Source organism: Ornithodoros turicata, chromosome 2 (genome assembly GCF_037126465.1).
Source record: "Ornithodoros turicata isolate Travis chromosome 2, ASM3712646v1, whole genome shotgun sequence".
Taxonomy (NCBI): Eukaryota; Metazoa; Arthropoda; class Arachnida; order Ixodida; family Argasidae; genus Ornithodoros; species Ornithodoros turicata.
Window position 1 is genome coordinate 48957523 of NC_088202.1, and position 19567 is coordinate 48977089.

The following is a 19567-nucleotide window of genomic DNA, read 5'->3' on the forward strand; positions in this document are numbered from 1 at the left end:
GTCAACGGTATTTGTTCTTACTGGGTTTTTGCCACCTCCTCGTGTGAATGTCGTGTGACGGTAAGTTTAATTATGTAAATTTTTGCGAGCTTAAGTCGGAAATTTGCCTAGTAAAGGTCACTTTTTTACCCCACCAATGTGAAGAGCGTGTCTAATTTACTCAATTTAATGATAATTGACAGGGATATTCAGGAGCTATCCCATCGGAAAAAATAGCCGAACATCATGCTCTACGGAGGTCGCACAGAATAGCGCACGATGTATTTTTCAGCGCAATCTGTGTCAGTCCTACGAAAGGAGGTAGGAAACGCAGCCCACCCCGACATCGCAGAAAAAGGTAACACAGGCACGGCTTCTCACGTCCGACTTTCGCTGGGATAATGCTTTCCCTCTCCCAATTTTAGGAACTGTTACTTTTTCTACTATGACTCTGTGGGCTGGCTTCGGAACCTCCTTTCGTCGGACTGAGAGCGGTTGCGCTCAGAAAGACATCGCCATATGGTCCGGTGCCCCGAAAAGCATGATATTCGGCTATTTTTTCCAATGGGATAGCTCGTGAATATCACTGTCAATTATCGTGAATTTGAGTGAATTCGGCACGCTCTTCATATTGGTGGGGTAAAAAAGTGACCTTCCCTTGGCAAATTTCTGAGTTCAGTTTGCAAATATTTGCATAATTAAACTTGGGGTACATGACATTAACTTTACAAGGTGGCAAAAGCCTAATAAGAACAAATGCCGTTGACCGCATTATTCTAGGTGGCGTAGTTTTTTTATTATAATTCAATAACACGTTTTCTGGGACACCCTGTAGATACAACATGTGGCACACAGATAAGGTTGAAGTTGTGCTCTGATGTCTTAGATACATGACCGAGAAACAGCATTGAGGCAAGGAAACTTGTAGTGCAGGCAATGACAGGATGTCCTTCAGAAGAGGACGTACATCCACTCTCACCTCCAAGTGTTCGAATGTTTCAGTCCCTGTAAGCGAGGAATGCAGGGCGGTTGCTGAGTAACCCCTGCTAGCTTGAAATATTGCAAATCACCTTCATAGAGCCAAAGCTGCTTTCCAATGTCTCGCTGTTCACATCTTGCATGAAGACCTTGATTCTCATGAATATGTGAAGCAACACCGTGATCCAAATATCCATGATAATATCGTCACTTTGCCAGGACCAACTTCCCATTATCGTTGCTTGTCCATGCGCACCAGTAGAGGTGGCTTACAATGCTGGGCCCCGTTTTTGTAGCACTGGATGTTGCTTCACCAGTGCTGCTGCATGTATCTGTTTCCTGGGGCTGAGCAAGGAGAAGCAGAGATTATACCGGTTGTGGCTAACACAGCTAAAAATGTGCAAAAAACATCTACACATTTAAGCTACACATGTGATCAATAGTGTTAACAGCAATGCTTGCCCTCAAATTTACCCCTTCTAACAGGAAATATGTTGTCAAACAACATACACAAGCTGGACTGCACATGTGTGTTATGACAGTGTACACTACAAAGGAAATGTGGCTTATTACATCTTGCAACGTGCAGCACGTCGAAGCGATGATTCACAGATGGATTATTGTTTTTCATGAAGGACTTAATCTAATTGTGAGTATCGGTGATGAGCATGCTGGCTGTCATCCCTTGTTGGTCAATGTACTTGAGCACCCTTTGAAGGCCTGCCGGTTCCTGGAGTCAACTTCAGTGGACTAGAACACAATGGAATTTGTGGAACGTGATAACCTTACATTACAACTTGAACACACAGCACTCACACACAGAGCCTGACTTTAAAGAGGAACAATAATGCTGCCATGGAATGTAAGTTGGATATGGGGCCGTTCCATGGTTGGGAAAAGGAACCCTCCAGTTGTTGCTGATTTCAGCTGCTGTGACTGTTTCGTCTTCTCTGTGCCCAGGCTCAGGCTTCTTCAAATTAATGTAATTTCGGAACCAACTTCTCCGAGAAACTGTGCAGTTTTACATACAACCGCGGACTATAGGGCTCAGCAGCCCCATATTTGTCGTTTACATGTTCATATTGTGTGCAAGCCATAGTGCAAGTTCGTGCGGACACTTACTTGTAACTTCGGTTCTTTGGTGCTATCCTCTTTGTCGTCATCGAACAAGGCAGGTGCAGCATCCCTTTTCAGCGACTTTTCGAGTCCAAATCGGCCGTCAGGTGCACGACCTCGTTAACATTTTGATAAAAAAATGCTTCGAGCACACACGGCTGTCGCCTTGATATGTTCGGTTGCTAAGTTAAGTGCACTCTACCACTGGTTTCGTACCACCCAATCACGCACAAAATCAACTGGTAACTTGGTACGAAACATCTTTGATGCTGCTCGCTCGGCGAGGAGCAAGACATTCTGACAATTCTCTCACACCACATCTCTCACTAGGTGGTACCTGAAGTTCTGTGTACTGACCACCCGAAGGAAAACAATGATGATCAAGTTTAGACGAAGAGAACGCTGCTCGTGGTGCTTGTATCTACTTGCGACTCTCGATATCACTTTCAGCCTGACGATTGCTGGCGACTGCGAAACCGCGAGCAAGTAAACAAGCCAGAAACAGCCAAAGCGAAAGGTAACCGTGACGTCACTGGTTTTAGCAGGCGATTGGACGGCAAACCCAAAAATCGATTTCTCCGTAGCTACAGGGTATTTGTCAAAACTATTTTGGAACACATTCGGTAGGCACCAAGCTTTGTGCCTCGCCGCTTTTGTTGTGATCTGTGACAATGAATTTTCCCTGGAGCTGACCTTTAAGACCAAACACCGCTATGTAAACGGGGCTCATGGTCTGAGAACAAACAGATGGCAAATGTTGTTTTTAACAAACATCATGTGCACAATGCCAACTACCCACATGCCTCCCTATACTATAGCACAGTCGTCACCTACTGAGAGAGAAAACAGCACAAAAAGAAAAAAAAAAGATCGCAGAATATCGACTTGTTTCGGGTGAGGTTACGTAATAACATTGCCTTCCATGACGCAGCGCATTTCTTCTTCTTATCCAACGGACGCAACTAAAGCGCAACAGGTGATATGTTTTTATAGTCCAGCAGAAGCAATCAGCGCGGAGGTCGTTGCGCGTAATGTACTCAAGCAGGATGGGATGGAGGATCCTCCTCCTCCATAAGCACAACCTATTTCAGGCGGCATGCAACAACTTACGGATGGGTTACCTCATTATTCCCGCTCGAGCTTCTTTTTTTTTCTTTTCTTTTTTTACTTATTTCGCTTTCCTTGATGGAGGCTACGTTGTCCAGATGGATAGTAACGAGACAATGCACTTTCTCTAAGGCCCACACTAGCTGGATAAGGATGAATGTGACCGTGCGAATGTGAACGATATTTCCGGTCGGAGAGGTTCTTCAGGTCGGAACGTCATTGGTACGCCTCGTGCGATGTTGAGTAGAAGCTCGTTTTTTCAGTGGTCATCCTTTCGTTGTGTCATGCGTGCAGCTGCCAGTAAAACGAAATATGCGACCTCATTCGAAAAAGTACAATACCTTATAACATGATAACAAACGCGAAGAAACACGGACAGACAGAGGACGTGTTTCGTCGCGTTTGTTACCGTGTTACTCAGCCAACACGCTTTACATATTGTTGAATGCAGCAATAAACAACAAAGGGGAGACACGAAGTTGACGCCACGGCTGCTTACATCGCCCTTTACATCTTCTCGTACTTGTGTCGTTGGAATACTTGATGTCCTATACGTAAGCCGAACAAAATCGTAGCATCGCAGTTGCATTCATCAGAGTGCATTCACTGACTCGTTGTACAATCTAAGCTTTCTACAACACTGTCGTTACGAAACTCGTTTCGTCTCCCAACCAAACCTTACAGGGCACATCCGTATTCACAGGACTCATTTCAATGACATCAAACGGTGCATAAAACGCTCACTTCAGAAATAATTATTGATCATGGGCATCATTCTTCACCATGGAACAATTTTCAAATTTCATCGGCATACTTTCTTTGACTTATGCTTAGTTTTCTTTCCTTTCGTTCGTTCTTTTTGCCTCTGGTATGATCAGTTCGATTCCCAGGACGGATTTCGACTGTCCTAGATCCTTTAAACTTCCTTTCTATAGCTTTCCTTGAAAGTGTCCCGCTTGTTAGCAACGTGGCGAAGATGTCGTTTACAGAAGCGTTGGGTGTATTTCCTTCGTCATCTTCCGTTCACTATCATATTTCAGTGTTCTTTGATTTGTCCTCTTTGTTCTTTTCCATGTGGTTGGATATGAAATATGTTCGCCTCACTCGAACCCTGTTCCCAGTGCGGGCCGCATACATTACAACGTCTGCAGAAGAACTAAATTAACCCACGGTGCGTAACTGTTCCCGAAATTATGCTCGTGAGTCGTCACACGCCAATCATGTGGCTAGAAACAAACACCAAAATGTATACAGATCATACGCAGCAGAAAGTCCACATCGCTAATTTGTGAAAATGGCTGTCTGATGTATGGGAATTACATGAAGTTTACTAACCATTTCTAGACTGCTTTTAAGTTCTAGATCAGTTCATATATTCAGGTCAGTGAACAGTTACACAAAACACCTATTAGTGAGCATTTGAAATCTATGCAAGCACGGAGCTTTCAGAAGTTGGTTTTTCCCTTTACATTCATTAAAATTTCACCTTCTTATAGTAATGACGCTTCAGACTTTTTTTTTTTCGTCGAACACAACTTTCTTCTTTGCATGTTATATATCACGGCAGCTTCAATAACTTAAAGGTCTCCTCGGAGAGCAGACCAATCAAATGAAGTGAGCAGCATGAAGTTCCTTCTTCCCTTCGAGAGACATGGCGAATTGATGAGAAGAAGCCCTCACTTTATACCACACGTTACTCTTTTGTGCTCAGTGAAGTTTTGAACGTTCAATGGAAAATTTGCGGTCTGGAAGACGTATCGGTTACTGACGAACGTGTTTTAAAGTTTCCGAGACCCGGGCAGATTGATTTATTGAAAAACAAACGATCTCTCAACCTCCTTTATATATTGTAACCTACTTTTTTTCGTCTGATGGACGAGGTTCGTACGATCAATTCGTCGGCGGCAGGCCTGATTCTTTTTTTTTCTCAGCACCGTGTTGTTTCTCTCTTTAAATAAAAAAAACGAACCAAGCAATCGCGCATCTCAGGAACCGTGACAACTATCCCCAAAATCAATTGAAATTTGCCATGACGGATCATATCACTGCCCAAGCAAACGCTTCCGTCTGTGTGTTGCGGGGTCATTTCGCCATTTTACACAAAATGACGTTTATTTATTTCACTGGACACACTGCCCTCCCCCAGCGATAGTCGTGACGTTACCCGCCTAAGTGTGGCCGGCTACGCGAAGCTTTTCCATCATCGTCATCACCAGCACCACCACCACCACCGATACTCGGGAAGACATACTGGGCGGACGTGAGAGAACTTGGACCGCACAGGCTGGTAACACCAACCCGCTTCAGACCTTCTTGACGCTTTGACATGTTTTTCACGCATCGTTTTAACCGCTTCCGCCTCTAATTTGTTTCTATCGGTCATCAAATGTTTGTTTCTCTGACATAGAAAGTAGTTTGGATCAATCTGGCTCCTGCAGATAACTATGCTGTTTCTCGCCTGCCAGTGTCCTTTAATCTGTTAATCGCTTCATTCCACCATCAACGAAGCCGTGCGTGTTACGAGAATAAAAATAGCAACAGAGTGACGAAATCCAGTCAGAAACACAGCATGCATTTACCGTAGTACCGTTGAGGAACACGCCAAACACTTGAAGCGAAGCGTATGGTGTAACCCCTCACTGTTTACCTTTATGCCGTCCGCACATGGATCGGTTGGTGCTCCGGCGAATAGGACCATGATACGTCAGCGCGCACGACATTTTACGCACTGGGACTTTTCCGTTGCACAACAACTTACTTACGGAGCGTACTCCTTCCTTGTCCCTGTGAATCTGAAGCCAATGCAATATGAAACCCCTGTTGGGGTTTTATAACTGGAATACCCGGCGTCAATTTGGGACCCTCATCAGGAGACGCTCATTCTTGACACATACGAGTGGCATGACCGACTGCGTAAAACCATTCGGTCGTCGGTGGTTACTCCAAGGTTATGCTGAAAAGTGGAGGTAGGTGATGAGTTCGAATCCTGCCACCGACTGTGCAGTCTGAGGCTTTCCCTGGGATTTCCGCAAGGCTTTCCGGATGACTGTCTGCACAGTTCCCTCTGAAGTCAGCCCAGGACGCATACTAACCTGCGGTGAATGCCAACTTTCTCTTAGTGAAATTCTCGGTGTACCTCTCACATGGCTCCTCAATTCGTTGCGACTCCCGCTGAAAGTCCCCTGCAGTGCCCTGTAGGCACTAAACAAAAGGAAAGAGGCCTCCCCATCTGCTCTATGTGTGGAGTTGTTGAGTATGTCAAGCATATCCTAGTTTTGTGTGAACGCCAGTTAAAGCCCCTAGCGACCTACAGACGGTTTCAGTACGCTGAACAACCAGTCTTTCTCTGTCTTCAAAGTACTCAGCACGTAGCATCCACATGGCAGGCAATAGGGATTCCGCACGAGACATTGAGGTCCGTCAAGTTTTGTCGCCAGGCGGTATGGCTGGAAGAATGTGGAACTCGCCTGATTCGCTTTGATGCTCTCGCGCTTTTTTTCCTGTGGCCCCTCGTCAACCTTCCCAACTTGGTCTTTGAGCGGCCATCGTTTGTGCTGTGGAGTAGCTCACTAAGGTAATGAGCACAAAACGCAAAAGACGAAAACGAGAGAAGTGGCCGGGACGAGCGCAAACTGTCAAATGTCTTCATTTGGCCTTTGCTAGGATAAAGTTGGAGAGAGAGTTGAGCCATAACATGATCTAGATCAAGACTGGATCTGGTTAACAACAGAAGGCTGTTATCGTGGTGACAAATCCAGTTTAAAAAAGTCCCTTCGTTGCATTGTAAAAACATGGATTCTTGGCTCACACATTGTTTATCTAGTCTCCTGATAGGATACGCTTCTACTATTTCTCTTTTACGTTGTCTTTTACGTCCGTATAGAAGCGTATCATATTGTCACGAAGCGAAATGGGTCGGCGAGTCGTCGAATAAACAGCGAACGGTTTATTAGACTACTTGGTAGCAAAACACAAGAGTGATAGCTCTCTGAACACGACTAGTCCAAAGAATGAATGCTCCAGCTTGGAGCGCACAAGCATTTAAGCGTCGCGCCGAAAAGTCTAGAAACAGCACGTGCGTTTGCCAGAGAGCAGGCGATGTGTCTGGAAGCTTCTTGCTTCTTCTTCAGCATGCGCCGGGATGAGATGTACCGTTTCGTGCCTGCCTTGGAAGTTTCGCGATGATGATTTGTGGCATTGCTCCCTCCGTAGACGTGGCATCGTCTCGATGCCGTTTCTCCTCCTTTTTTTTTTTGTCATGTTGTCTCCTTCCAGCCAGTGTTCAGCGCTACCTGCTCTAGTACGGCTTGAGTCGAATGACGTGAACTATTTCAGTCCTCGGGGGTCGTCGAGAGGGAACGCTGCCCTCAGGTACCACTTCGTAATCCAGGTCTCCAATGCGTCGAAGTACTTTGTAGGGACCGAAGTACCGCTTCAGTAGCTTCTCGCTCGGGCCTCGTCGTCGAATCGGCGTCCAAACCCATACCAAGTCGCCTGGACTGAAGCGTACGTCTCGTCGGCGCAAATTGTATCTTCTTTCATCGACGCGTTGTTGTTGACCAATGTGTAGTCTGGCCAGCTGGCGGGCTTCTTCTGCTCGCTGTGTGAAGTCCAGAGCGTCGTTTTCCACGTCACTGGGTTCGTGGGGCAGCCTCCCGTGCAGCATAGTCGATGCGTCATGGCCGTGTGCAAGGCGGAACGGTGTGAATCCCGTTGTTTCCTGGACAGCCGTGTTATAGGCGAACGTGACGTAAGGCAGTATTTCGTCCCATGTCTTGTGCTCGACGTCGACGTACATCGAAATCATGTCGGCAAGGGTTTTGGTTAGGCGTTCGGTGAGCCCGTTCGTCTGCGGATGGTACGCCGTTGTCCTCTGGTGAGCGGTGCGGCTGAGTCGAAGGATTTCTTGTGTTAGCCTGCTTGTAAATGCCGTTCCCCTATCGGTGATTAAGGCGGTCGGAGCTCCGTGCTGAAGTACGATGTTTTCGATGAAGAACTTCGCCACTTCTGTTGCTGTGCTCTGTGGAAGTGCCTTAGTCTCAGCGTAGCGTGTCAGGTAGTCCGGTAGCGACGATTATCCAACGATTTCCGGAAGACGAACGTGGGAAGAGCCCGAGTAGATCCATCCCAATCTGCTCGAACGGCGCCGACGGCCGTGCGATTGGCTGAAGGTACCCAGAAGGTCGTACCGGCGGCGTTTTTCGTCGTTGGCATTCCCGGCACGTCCTTACGTAGTGGTGTACGGTCTTGGCCAGTAGCACTTTTCCCTTATTCGAGCCAGTGTCCGGCTGTATCCCAAATGGCCTGATGACGGTTCGTCGTGGCAGGATTCAAGAATCTCGATGCGCATGTCCCCAGGCACAACGAGAAGCCACGTAGCGCCTTGTGGTGCTGGTTTTCTTTGTAGAGGACACCATTACGTAGGGAAAAACTTGGGAGTGATCTTCTGAAGATGGGAGGAACATTGTCGGCGCGGCCCTGCAGATAGTCGACGAGTGTCTTCAATTAGGGGTCGTTGTACTGCTTGGTAGACATGGCAGTCGCGCTCATTAGACCGAGGAAGGCGTCGTCGTCCTCGAGGCTGTTGTCCTGTCGCTGGAGTGGTGCTCGGGACAGGCAGTCGGCGTCGTTGTGTTTTCTTCCTGACTTGTAAGTGACGGTTACGTTACACTCCTGTAATCGGAGGTACAATCTCGCTAGGCGTCCTGAGGGGTCCCTTAAACCAGCCAGCCAGCACAGAGAATGGTGGTCTGTTACCACCTTGAACGGCTGTTCGTACAGGTAGGGACGCAACTTTGTGATGGCCCATATGAGTGCAAGGCCTTCTTTTTCGGTCGTCGAATAGTTCTTCTCTGCCTTGGTTAGCGTTCTGCTTGTGTAAGCGATGACACGTTCGACGCCGTCGTACAGTTGAACGAGCACGGCTCCTAGACCATCGTTGCTTGGGTCGGTGTGCATTTCTGTTTCGGCGTTTGGATCGAAGTGGGCAAGCACGGGTGCGGTCTGTAGACGCGTTTTCAATTCATCAAACGCCTGTTGCTGGGCTTCACTCCAGATAAACGTGGACCCGTCCTTCGTGAGGGCATTCAGGGGTGACGCAATTCTTGAAAAGTTCGGAATTAACCGTCGGTAGTTGGCGCAAAGGCCAAGAAAGCCTCGAACGTCTTTCACGTTAGAAGGAACAGGGTAATTTGCGATGGCCGCCGTCTTCTCGGGGTCGCGCCGAAAAGTCTAGAAACAGCACGTGCGTTTGCACGAGAGCAGGCGATGTGTCTGGAAGCTTCTTGCTTCTTCTTCAGGATGTGCCGGGATGAGATGTACCGTTTCATGCCTGCCCTGGAAGTTTCGCGATGATGATTCGTGGCAATATCAAAAGACTAGATAAACAATGTGTAGGCCAAGAATCATTACTTCTACACGGCAACGAAGAGAATTTTCTTAACAGGATGTGTCACCAATATAACAACCGTTTTGTTGTTAACCAGATCCAGTCTTGATCTACATCATGTTGTCACTTAACCCTCTCTCCGTCATTTTGTTCTGCTAAAGACAAATAAAAACAGTTGACAGTTTGCGCTCGTCCTGTCCACTTCTCACGCGCTCTTCTTTACCGTTTTCCGCTCATTAACTTACACCCCAGAGAGATGGGCACGGTAAATGCCATTTCCAGCAGCATTCGCCGAGCATTGAAATGGCATTTATCGTTCCCATCTGAGACGGGTATTACTGATATGCACCAACTAGCCCAACAACGAACTCTACTCTGGAATAGCTGCCTATCATATTCCTTACTTTTCTTCCATTCGTCCAATCCAATCGATTTACATACTCTGTTGCTTACGCATGCACCATGACGCACGGAGTTTAGCCACATTCTCCGTGGTGCAGAAAAGCATCCTGCTCCTTGCGGTGCAGAAGGCACCTTGATGCGCCGCTGGGTAAGCGAATGTGCAACAACAGACCGGTCACGTGATGATGTAACATGAACATGTGACATTCTGTGCGGTGAGAGACAAATGTCTAAAACAACGGGTGACACAGGATGATCCTGCAAAACGTAACGCTCTTATAGGATCGATAAAGACCCCTAGAACATATTTTTTTTACCGAGTGATATTCACATACTACCACCAGGACCTGTCACGCATAACATTTCCCTTCGGAAACGCGCTTTTCTTGAGAAAATTAGTTTAAAAGACTGCGCGCGGCAGCACGAAACTTTCCCAGCTCCTACTGGCGCGTTGTGATGTCATCTCATTCAAGCAGCTTTATTGGCCGCCACTACTCGTCTGCTATAGTGCGGGAGCGAAGCGACCGGTCTACTGCTTTGCGTGAGACGCGGCTCGGGATGCGTCAAACACAAACAGGAAGAACGAGAAAGAAGATCCGTGCCATAGTATTGGGTGAGCGACGTGACGTCACACACTGGCAGCCGTGGGAAGGAGCTCTTCTGACCCGCGAGATTGGAAAATATCTTGCGCATCAGAATTTCGCGCTGAACTAATACTTTTTCGAAGTGCGAATATGTATCCCACGCCTTGCAACTCCTTCTACCCAACCCGTCTACAACTCCTTGCATATCTTTTCGAGCCCTTCCATGGTCGTTTAAGTCTCGCTTTTCGGTCGCTCTCTTAGGCGAAATTCCTTGCCAGGTTAGTCCATCGTAAGCCGTAACGTAACCGTCACGTTGATAACATCCTACTTACGATACGAGTAAATGAAGCTATTCCTACATATTGCTGTGTTTTTAATGTGGAAAGGTAGAAAATCCTGCGGACCGGTATGGTGTGTTAAGAGAAGGGCCGCAGGACGAGAGATGCCTATAGTTTGAACAGAGACTGTTCTCATCTTTCGAGGAGCACTACAGAGCTTGACATGTTTAAAAGGATACCACGGCACCAATATCCCTAAGGAAGCGCACCAAGAGACAAAGCTGGGGTCGACTCTATGTCCTTAGCCGGTATCTTCCGCATATCAAACGGTATCAATCTCTCCTGCGCGCACCTCAAGGATTGTTGGTAGGACCGTATATCTTTGCAGGACATTTTACAAATTTTGTTAAGAGCCCTGCTCAGGCTCCAGATTGTGCCTTACAACACTTGTCACCAACTTCTTCGCAGAATTGCTTCCACACCGCAAAATTAAAGCACCAGATAAGAGAAAGGAGGAGAACGAACAGTGATGCACTTATCTGTCCCTAGCGGTTTTGTAATACATCAATGGTGATAGCTAATCTTCTTCCCAGTGCCCTAGCTTCCAACAACAACTTTATTTTTGACTTTGGAGAGTGGAGAGGTTCATCGCCACAGGCGATACTCTACCCCATTGCTGGTGGGAATGTGGGGAATAAAATAACGAGCCCCTTCACAATAACGATCGAAGTCCGATGGTGTTCAGAAATGTCAGAAGAGCTTTGAGCGCAGGGCGTTGCTAGGCCTAGCTCCCAACGCATTGCATTAATCAATAGGAAGTGGTATTTGATGCTACTGCGCAAAACGTAGTCATCCGACGTAAGCATTAATGTACATGTGAAATGAACGATCATTTTCCTTTCCACCTTGCGTGTAAATCTACTCCCAATTATTTAATTATTATTTATTTTTAACTACGTTCTTTTTATTTTGAAGCAAGTCAGGTGGAGTTCATTTTCGAAACACATGTGATTATATCATTGTACACAACAAATGTGAAAATGACAATGTGTTATACATCCTAATAAGTATATTCAACTCAACGTAAGGGTCGGGCGCGACGTTGTGAAACTAGTCAATAGAAGCCGTATATCAAATTCCACATCATGATATTCTAGTGTTTCGAAGCAGAACGGAGGGAAAGCTGAAACTATTCGAAGCATTCAGAAGTTGACGCCGAAGCGTTTCGCATAGAAAGGGCATTAAAATGAAATATCGATCAGTTTTTGTAAGGAACACAAGAGTGACGTAGATTTCGTAATTGGTCCCTCTTATAAAACGGTTCTTACAAAAGTGGGACTTCATACAACAGCCAGTCGTTGGGCTTCGGCTCGTGATGAACTCGCAGCGCCTACCTCGTATGGTATATAATAGGAGTGATATGGACAAATTAATATACAAACACATATATGGACAAAATGGAATAAAGATGAACCTGAGCTAGCATTGCACGGCGGGTTGTGAAATCCCCTACCTTATCTGTTTTACTCAGAAGAATGTTGACGTGAATACGACAATCGTATTCACGGTGTACGTTTCGAATTTACAGGGTGTTCAAAATTAACCTTTCACGAGCGCTACGCTAACACAGCGGTAACAGGAAACCGGATGATAACTTTACGCTACTTGTGCGAGAAACAGGTGCTGCTAATTATGTAGCACCTGTTTCCTACTCAAGGAACAGAAAAATAGCACCAGTTTTCTGTTATTCGCCTATTTATAAAGTGCTAGTGAAAGCTTAATTTTGAACACCCTGTATTTGTCAAAACAAACATAATGCATATGGATATATGATCTTGACCAGCAGTCGCGTCGACGCCTGTAGTCGTCACATTGGATTTTCAAATACAGTCGACCCCCGTTTATCCAGACTTCATTTATCCGGATCCCGCGGTATCCGGACAAAAGGCATGGGAACGGATTTTCCTCCATGTATTTTGTTCTCGTTTATCCGGACTTCAGCTTCCGGACTCGGACAAGAATTCCAGGGAACGAAAGTCGAAAATTCTTGTAATTCAGCTTCAGATATCCGGACTACCGTGAGTAAGAGGAGACGCTGACCCCGCTTCGTCACCCTTTTCGTTGTGTTGGGGTTATTCCCGTCACACGTCAGGGACCTAAATTGCTCCGTAGGGGAGGCAACCGTGCACGATTACCCCCTTTTCTATTTGTGTGCGTTTGGTCACGTTGACCAGTCGAGTCATTTGGAAATATCTCGAGCAACTGTCCGGTTCTAGAGGGGAAAACTCTAACCCGAGGTCCTGCTGCTTACGGCCCGTTGGCCGACGAAGAGATTCCCCTAGCTGAACTGCGATCCCTGATGCAGAGGCTCACTGCGACTGCCGTAGATGATGCTGCGGTTTCTGACTACGTTGACGTTGATAAGGATGATGACGCGTGTGCAGCTATGACTGATGACGGCGTGATTGCTGCTGTTGCCTCCGATGATGTGCAGCAAGACGGTGCCGATGACGCCGGTGAGAAACAAGGCTCCGACATTCTTTGAGCAGCGCAACAGCGTGGCTCAACTCTATGCAATTAGCAAAAGTTTGCAGGAATCGAGTGCCTACTCTACTATGTAACAGCTGTCATTGACGAGATTTCTGTGTTTTAATTAAACATTGCTCTAGGACGCTCCTATTCGATCGTTTCATTTATCCGGATGCCCCGGTATCCGGACGAATTCGCCGGGAACGGCACCGTCCGGATAAACGGGGGTCGACTGTATATCTTTCCGTCGTTTATGTTTCGTTCTGCAATGTTCAACAATTACTTTTTCAATGTTTCTTCAAAACGTCTGCCTACCGGAATTATGCTTTCATGCATTTCCTATGAACTGACGAACAGAGTCGCATAGACACTGTTCTAGTTCCTCCGCATCATTGGACAGATTCGGCGCACATACATAAAACTGTTTGCGAAGGGGTTAAGAAAGGGAGTCACTTGTCAGTGACTCGTGCACACGCACAGATGCATGCATCGATGAAGATGGCGTGGAACCAAAGGTATTGAAATGACTCAGGCAGGATGAAATGGCTGAAGAAAGGATCAACATGATCTTTATTCGGAGAGCGGCGTGAGCTTAAGGTCTGAGTGTTTTTACTTCGAACAGTATCCTGTCATTGATGCACCATGTCAAATATTGTCATTCCAATATTCGCGTCACATTTTTTTTTCGTCAGTATAATTTATTACGCAGATCGGCAAGTACGGAACGCAACAGACTACCGAGAAAACTAGTCAGACAAGCTAGCACACTGATAAACTAACAAACGTATCATTGCGTCATGACACTTCTGTAGAGACATCTGAATCCTCAATGGCCGTGGTTACATGAATGCGTCAGAAGGGTATCGTACCGAGTTATCGCACCTCCTCGTAGTACCTATTCAGACCGGTGGATTTGCTGACGTGGTCCTGTAAGAGAGGGTTTGTTCGGATAAGTCGATAGTCTACGCTTTTGTCGCATTCATGTAAGCGCAGCTTATGATACGCGTATTCGTGGTGGCGCGTTGTCAGTGGTAATATATTCCGCTCCCGTTTGTCTACGTCTTGATACCTTGCCGACCAGTACCGTCTTTATGCATTCGCAAAGGGTTGATTCCTATTCCCGGGTCTGATACCGAAGATCGTCGCAGCTCATTTGAAAGAGCACCGAGGTGCCCCCCCCCCCCCGCATTTGTCTTTTTTCTTTCTTTCTTTCTTCCTTTTTTTTCCTTCTTTTTTTTTTGCTCCTGCGACAGAACTACGGACGGCATTTCAGCAGGCGCGCTAGTCGTGTGTTCAGCCCACCTTTCAAAGATTCTCTACCCTTGGAAAGAACCTGTCGAAGAACGAGGAAACGTCGTGACGCAACGTGGTCCCCGGCACGTGAATCGTGACGTAGACAGATGTAGCTCAAGCGGATGTCAGCAGCGCGTTAGCTGAGAAGGAAGAAACATGGAAGACAGGCACAAGGAATTTTTTTCGACGTCACGCGATGATCGTGTCAGCCGTCCGAGGCTGCTGTTTTTGTAACTTTGATTGCGCAATGAGAATAGAAGAAAAATGACTCCTGATGGGCAGCCCGACAGATGCGACAGTGATTCGGGCCATGTTAAATGTCACATATCGCCCCTTTATGGCTCCGTGTCTCCTTATCCGGCGAACAGTTTATAGTTAAGTAACTCACGAAAAAGCCAGTGAGTACCAGCGCCAGGGGTTTCGTAGATGGAGCTCGTTTGATGGAGAGTTTTGGAGCAGGGTACCTGGAAGCACACGATGCTCGTGAAAGCTTCCAATAAGAAAAAGAAAAAAAAAGAAGCAGAAGACAGAGACGGAAAGAGAATTTGTTACGCACAGCTGTAGCGAAGTCAGATGACTGTTGTTGCATTAAGGCTGGTAGATTCAGTCTTTTGCCGGTCTTGAACATTTTTCTATTACCTCTCATTCCTGTGTGTAACTGGATCAGCGGTTACAAGCAGTACTCATTGGTCACCCTCTAAAATATCGTGGGTGACCAACGAGAAGAGGAAGTGACCGGAACGTAATCGTCTGTTTGAGCAGCGGTAAAACCGTTCGTGACTCGTTTCGGTGAAAACGATTCACTGAAACTCCCCAGTGTTTCCCGAATCGGGTTCGTAAACAACATTGTAGACGGTTTGCGTTCGCGCCGTATTGCTTGAACGTGTTTTCTTTCTCCTCCTCCAGGCGGCTGCCGTGGTCGGCCCCGCCCCTGTGTTCCCGCGTGTCCGATGAAGGCGCGCTGTGAGCCGGATTCGGGCCAGTGTGCCTGCCTCTCTGGGACGGTGCCCGTGTTTGAGGCTGGTAGCACCACGGATGCCCTAAGTCGCCTAGCGCGCTGTGAGCCCATCCGCAGCGCTATGGATGCACCACACGCAGACAACCACACAGCTGTCGGCGCTGGGGATATCATTCTCAAGTACTACCCTGGTGAGTACCCAAATGCCCTCTTGGAGTAATAGAAAGTATTCTAAACTCAACGCTATGCCTTCGTAGTAAAATAGAAACTGCGGTAAAGGTTGCGTTATTTTTATCTGCAGCCAAGCATAACGAACAAGTAACATCGTGGATTAGACTTATTTAACTTTATTTTTTTTTATTAAAGACTGACTATTTTGACTATTTGACTGATTATTATTGACTATTTATTTTGCCGATTAGACTTCTGACATTAGCCCTACACGAGACAAAACATTATGTGCTACATGAGAGAACTGATGTTCTGAGACTGGAACACATAGAAAGGACAAATACATACAAAGCCTAAGAAATTGACGATGAAAGATGGAAGTCACTGATAAGGTTAGCCAGCTGTAGGACTCCAACCCACATCTTGTGGATTACCATTCTCTGATGTTCAACAGTTGCCGCTTGCGTCGATCCCGTCATATGATTGTGTGTATGAGTGAGAAAAATGTAAGAGTGAAAGAGGAGTGAGTGAGAGAGAGTGGTTGATTTGTCCCTTCAGATGACGCGCCACTGGAAGTCGCTGGGGAGGGGTTGTTAGCTTAGCTCAGTTGGTAGAGCCCTGGACCGGTAATGCAGAAGATGTGGGTTCGAGTCCTACAGGTGGCTAACCTTTTCAGTAACTTCCATCCTTCATCGTTTTATGTGCTACGTTCACGCACAAGTTTAATATAGGTTTCTACGCAACAACAACGTTTCGAAATATGACATGTATTCATGCCTGCTTGATATACGGTCTCTGCGATGGTTTCCGCTCCAAAACCTATTCCATTTCTCTTGCCACATGCTCTAATGCGTGTACATTTATTTCTCTGACCAGAACGTTAAGACAGTAAGACATTACTCCTCGCAATGAAAGTTGCTCAATTTTTTGTAACAAATTGTCCATAACTAGAATTGTTCAGTTACGTTCACATTCATACATTCACATATGGCAAATGGACTTCGATATCGTGGATATCGTGCTTCGCAACAAGTATAGCAGTCCCGTGGAGTAACGCATCGGAAGACCAAGCCAACCACTTTGTGCGGTCATCAGTGTAGTAGATTCTCGTGCTTTGCATGTATCGAGCACAAGTCATTCCCAGCTTTCGTGGACAGCGACGCCTTGCGCCCTTTCGCGGCCATTGAGTGAAACTTGCCGCCAAGACAATAGAAAAGTGCTGTAGCAGCTGCTCTATCCAAGGCATCGTAATATTCCCGAAAATACACGTTGTGACACCTATTCTAAGCTTATACAAACGAAAAATATCATTATACATGAAATGCCTTTGGTTCCCCCGACTTCCCGCTTTTCGGACCGTTAATACATGGGAGGTATGGGTATTTTCACGCAGGAGACGATTTCATCGCTTAATATCTCTGATAATGTAGGATGCACCGTAATACTCCCGTGGATATGCGTTGTAGGGTACCACTAGATTCAACATTTGGAAGAAGTGCCAGAGTCACTCAATTGTCTGCGGTTCCCTTGTGGTGCAAACTTGGCCCAGATGCCAAATTTCGGAAACAGTCAAAGTGGCTTCTCTGCGTTGCGGCGGTGTGCAGCAGGGAAGTTACCCTTACGCGTCCGTTGAACTTTTCGCTGCATATTTAGATTTAGTAACTGTTTTTGACTTCAATTCTTGAGTTATATAGACTTTTGAGAGCATGATTGGCACATTATGCGCCCGCGGGTGGAACACGAATTTTGAAGTGTAATCTCTTGTCATATTAATTACTAAGATGCCGCTGTTCGATGAATTCGTTTGTGTTAACGTATTTGAGAAAATTTTAGCAGTAGACTTTTTGTTTATCGACAATTGCGATTCGGTTTTAAGAACATCTGACAACACAACAGTGCGTGTTCACGTAATTATACTGCAAACACTGATGATAACCTCCCAAAGCATTCCCAGAAGTGCCGGGCACAGCTTCTTAAAGTTGGCTTGACCGGCGTACTCGCTGCCCTCTATTGAAGCAATGCATTCCATCTGGTTTTGTTAGAATATCTGTTGACACTGAGCCTTAGAAAGAAATGCCCGCACATGGGTGTTGCTGTGAGAGGTCCTTCGATGGCGGAGAAGTGGAGTGGAAGCGCAAGAACGTCACAGTTTTGTTCCTGGAGGACTTATTTTCGCCGTGTTGGCTTCGTGGCAGAATGCATTGGCGTGCTATTTTTCTCTTACTTGGCCAAAACAATGGGTGCTGCAGAAAATGCCCATGTCAGACATGAAACGCGAAGTTGTCTCTTACGCTTTGCAACTTTGTGAGGAACTGTGGCCGCTGCAATGTTGTTCCCACGACAAAAGAAGTGTTGAGAAGCTCAGTGTGGCCTGCGAAGCGTCTGTAGCGTCTGTATCACGTCAAGGTGATAGCAACGGGCGGTGTTGGCCCACTGGTGGGGATGTTGGTTATAGCTTTCAAGGTCTGTGGTTCGATGTGTTTTCTGCTTAGTTCTTTATATATATATATATTATTTTTTTATTTTATTTTATTTTATTTTAAGTGGGAGCTATGAGAGTAACTGCAGGGCGAGAGCGTCAGAGTTTTGGCTTAATAATGCCGTACTGGCTCTATGTCATACTGCATGCTGTTCGGTCTGATTTAGTTGCGGAAATGCTCTGCGATCGCCTGTGCACTGAATGTGTGAATAACAAATGAATTTCCATTGCACTCCGACTTAGTTCACCGTTACAGGGATCCTCGTTCTGCACAGTTCCGCGGCCGCACAGCCGCACAGTTGGTGCGGCCAATATCTCCTCTCCCCGTCTCGGTGTCACTCCTTTTCAACTGACATCAGGTTGTTCCTGAAATCATGGAACATCCCGCTTTCTCCCCAGAAGTAAGCGTGAGGAGAATTAGTGATGCCGTTTCTCAGTCTACGTTATCATAAAGCATGCCGTCTTTGATTTTCTTTCCGTCATTATCTCGTTCGATCTGCTCAACACTGCCCAAGGCAGTTTGCGATTTGATGTGATAAATGTCAGTCAATAAAACTACCAATGTATTACCTCGGAGATAACAAAAATAAAATCACCGATTCTGCTGCTCGATAAGTGTGTATGTTCCAGGGATGGGCATAAATACACTTTTTGGGTATTTAAATATAAATACAAAATACTACATGTTTTCATGTATTTAAATACTGCCTATAAATACTTTATGATGAAAGTATATAAATACAAAACATAAATACATTGAGGCAGTATTTAAATACTCTAACTACTTCCGTAAATACTTTGAGCCGTTCAGGCACATTATTCTTTTAAATTAGTGTATAAATGGAGCCACCTGTGGATGCATGTCTGCTGCACACAATGCCCACATATTTCATTATTTTTCCGTGACGCAGTGTGATAATTTCAGAGCGTTTCATGTTTTCAGGAGGGTGTTATAATTTCAGGAGCAGCGAGAGGGGTACTAGACAGGGCGGACACTGGACAAGAACCGACAACGACTCGAAACCAGCTAATGAACTCGTTATCGCTCCTTCCACTTTCTCTATCTTGAATAAAGTGTTCATTTGTTCATTTGCTAGTTTTGAGTCGTCGTTGTCGGTTCCTTTCCCCTGTCTGCCCTGTCCAGTCCCCTCCGCCCGCTGCTCCTCGAACTCAAGGAGATGTTTCCGTTCAATCGTATACGCCAGCTTGCTTGCCTCCTCTGCTTATGTTCATCGACTTTCCATCTTCAGCGACGACAGTGAAAAACTCCCCGTCAAAAACTGTCTAGTGCGCTGCAGCCATTCT

At 46.2% G+C, this 19567-nt stretch overlaps 1 protein-coding gene across 2 annotated transcripts in view; it reads left to right on the top strand.

Annotated features, from left to right (window-relative positions):
• The window catches only part of LOC135385380 (thrombospondin type-1 domain-containing protein 7B-like), a 552806-nt gene that overhangs the window by 387390 nt on the left and 145849 nt on the right, over positions 1 to 19567 (top strand). For both annotated transcript variants that reach the window (XM_064614667.1, XM_064614668.1), the window contains one exon: positions 15561 to 15803. In XM_064614667.1, coding sequence (XP_064470737.1) covers positions 15561 to 15803 — 243 coding nt within the window. The remainder of the gene's footprint in view (positions 1 to 15560; positions 15804 to 19567) is intronic.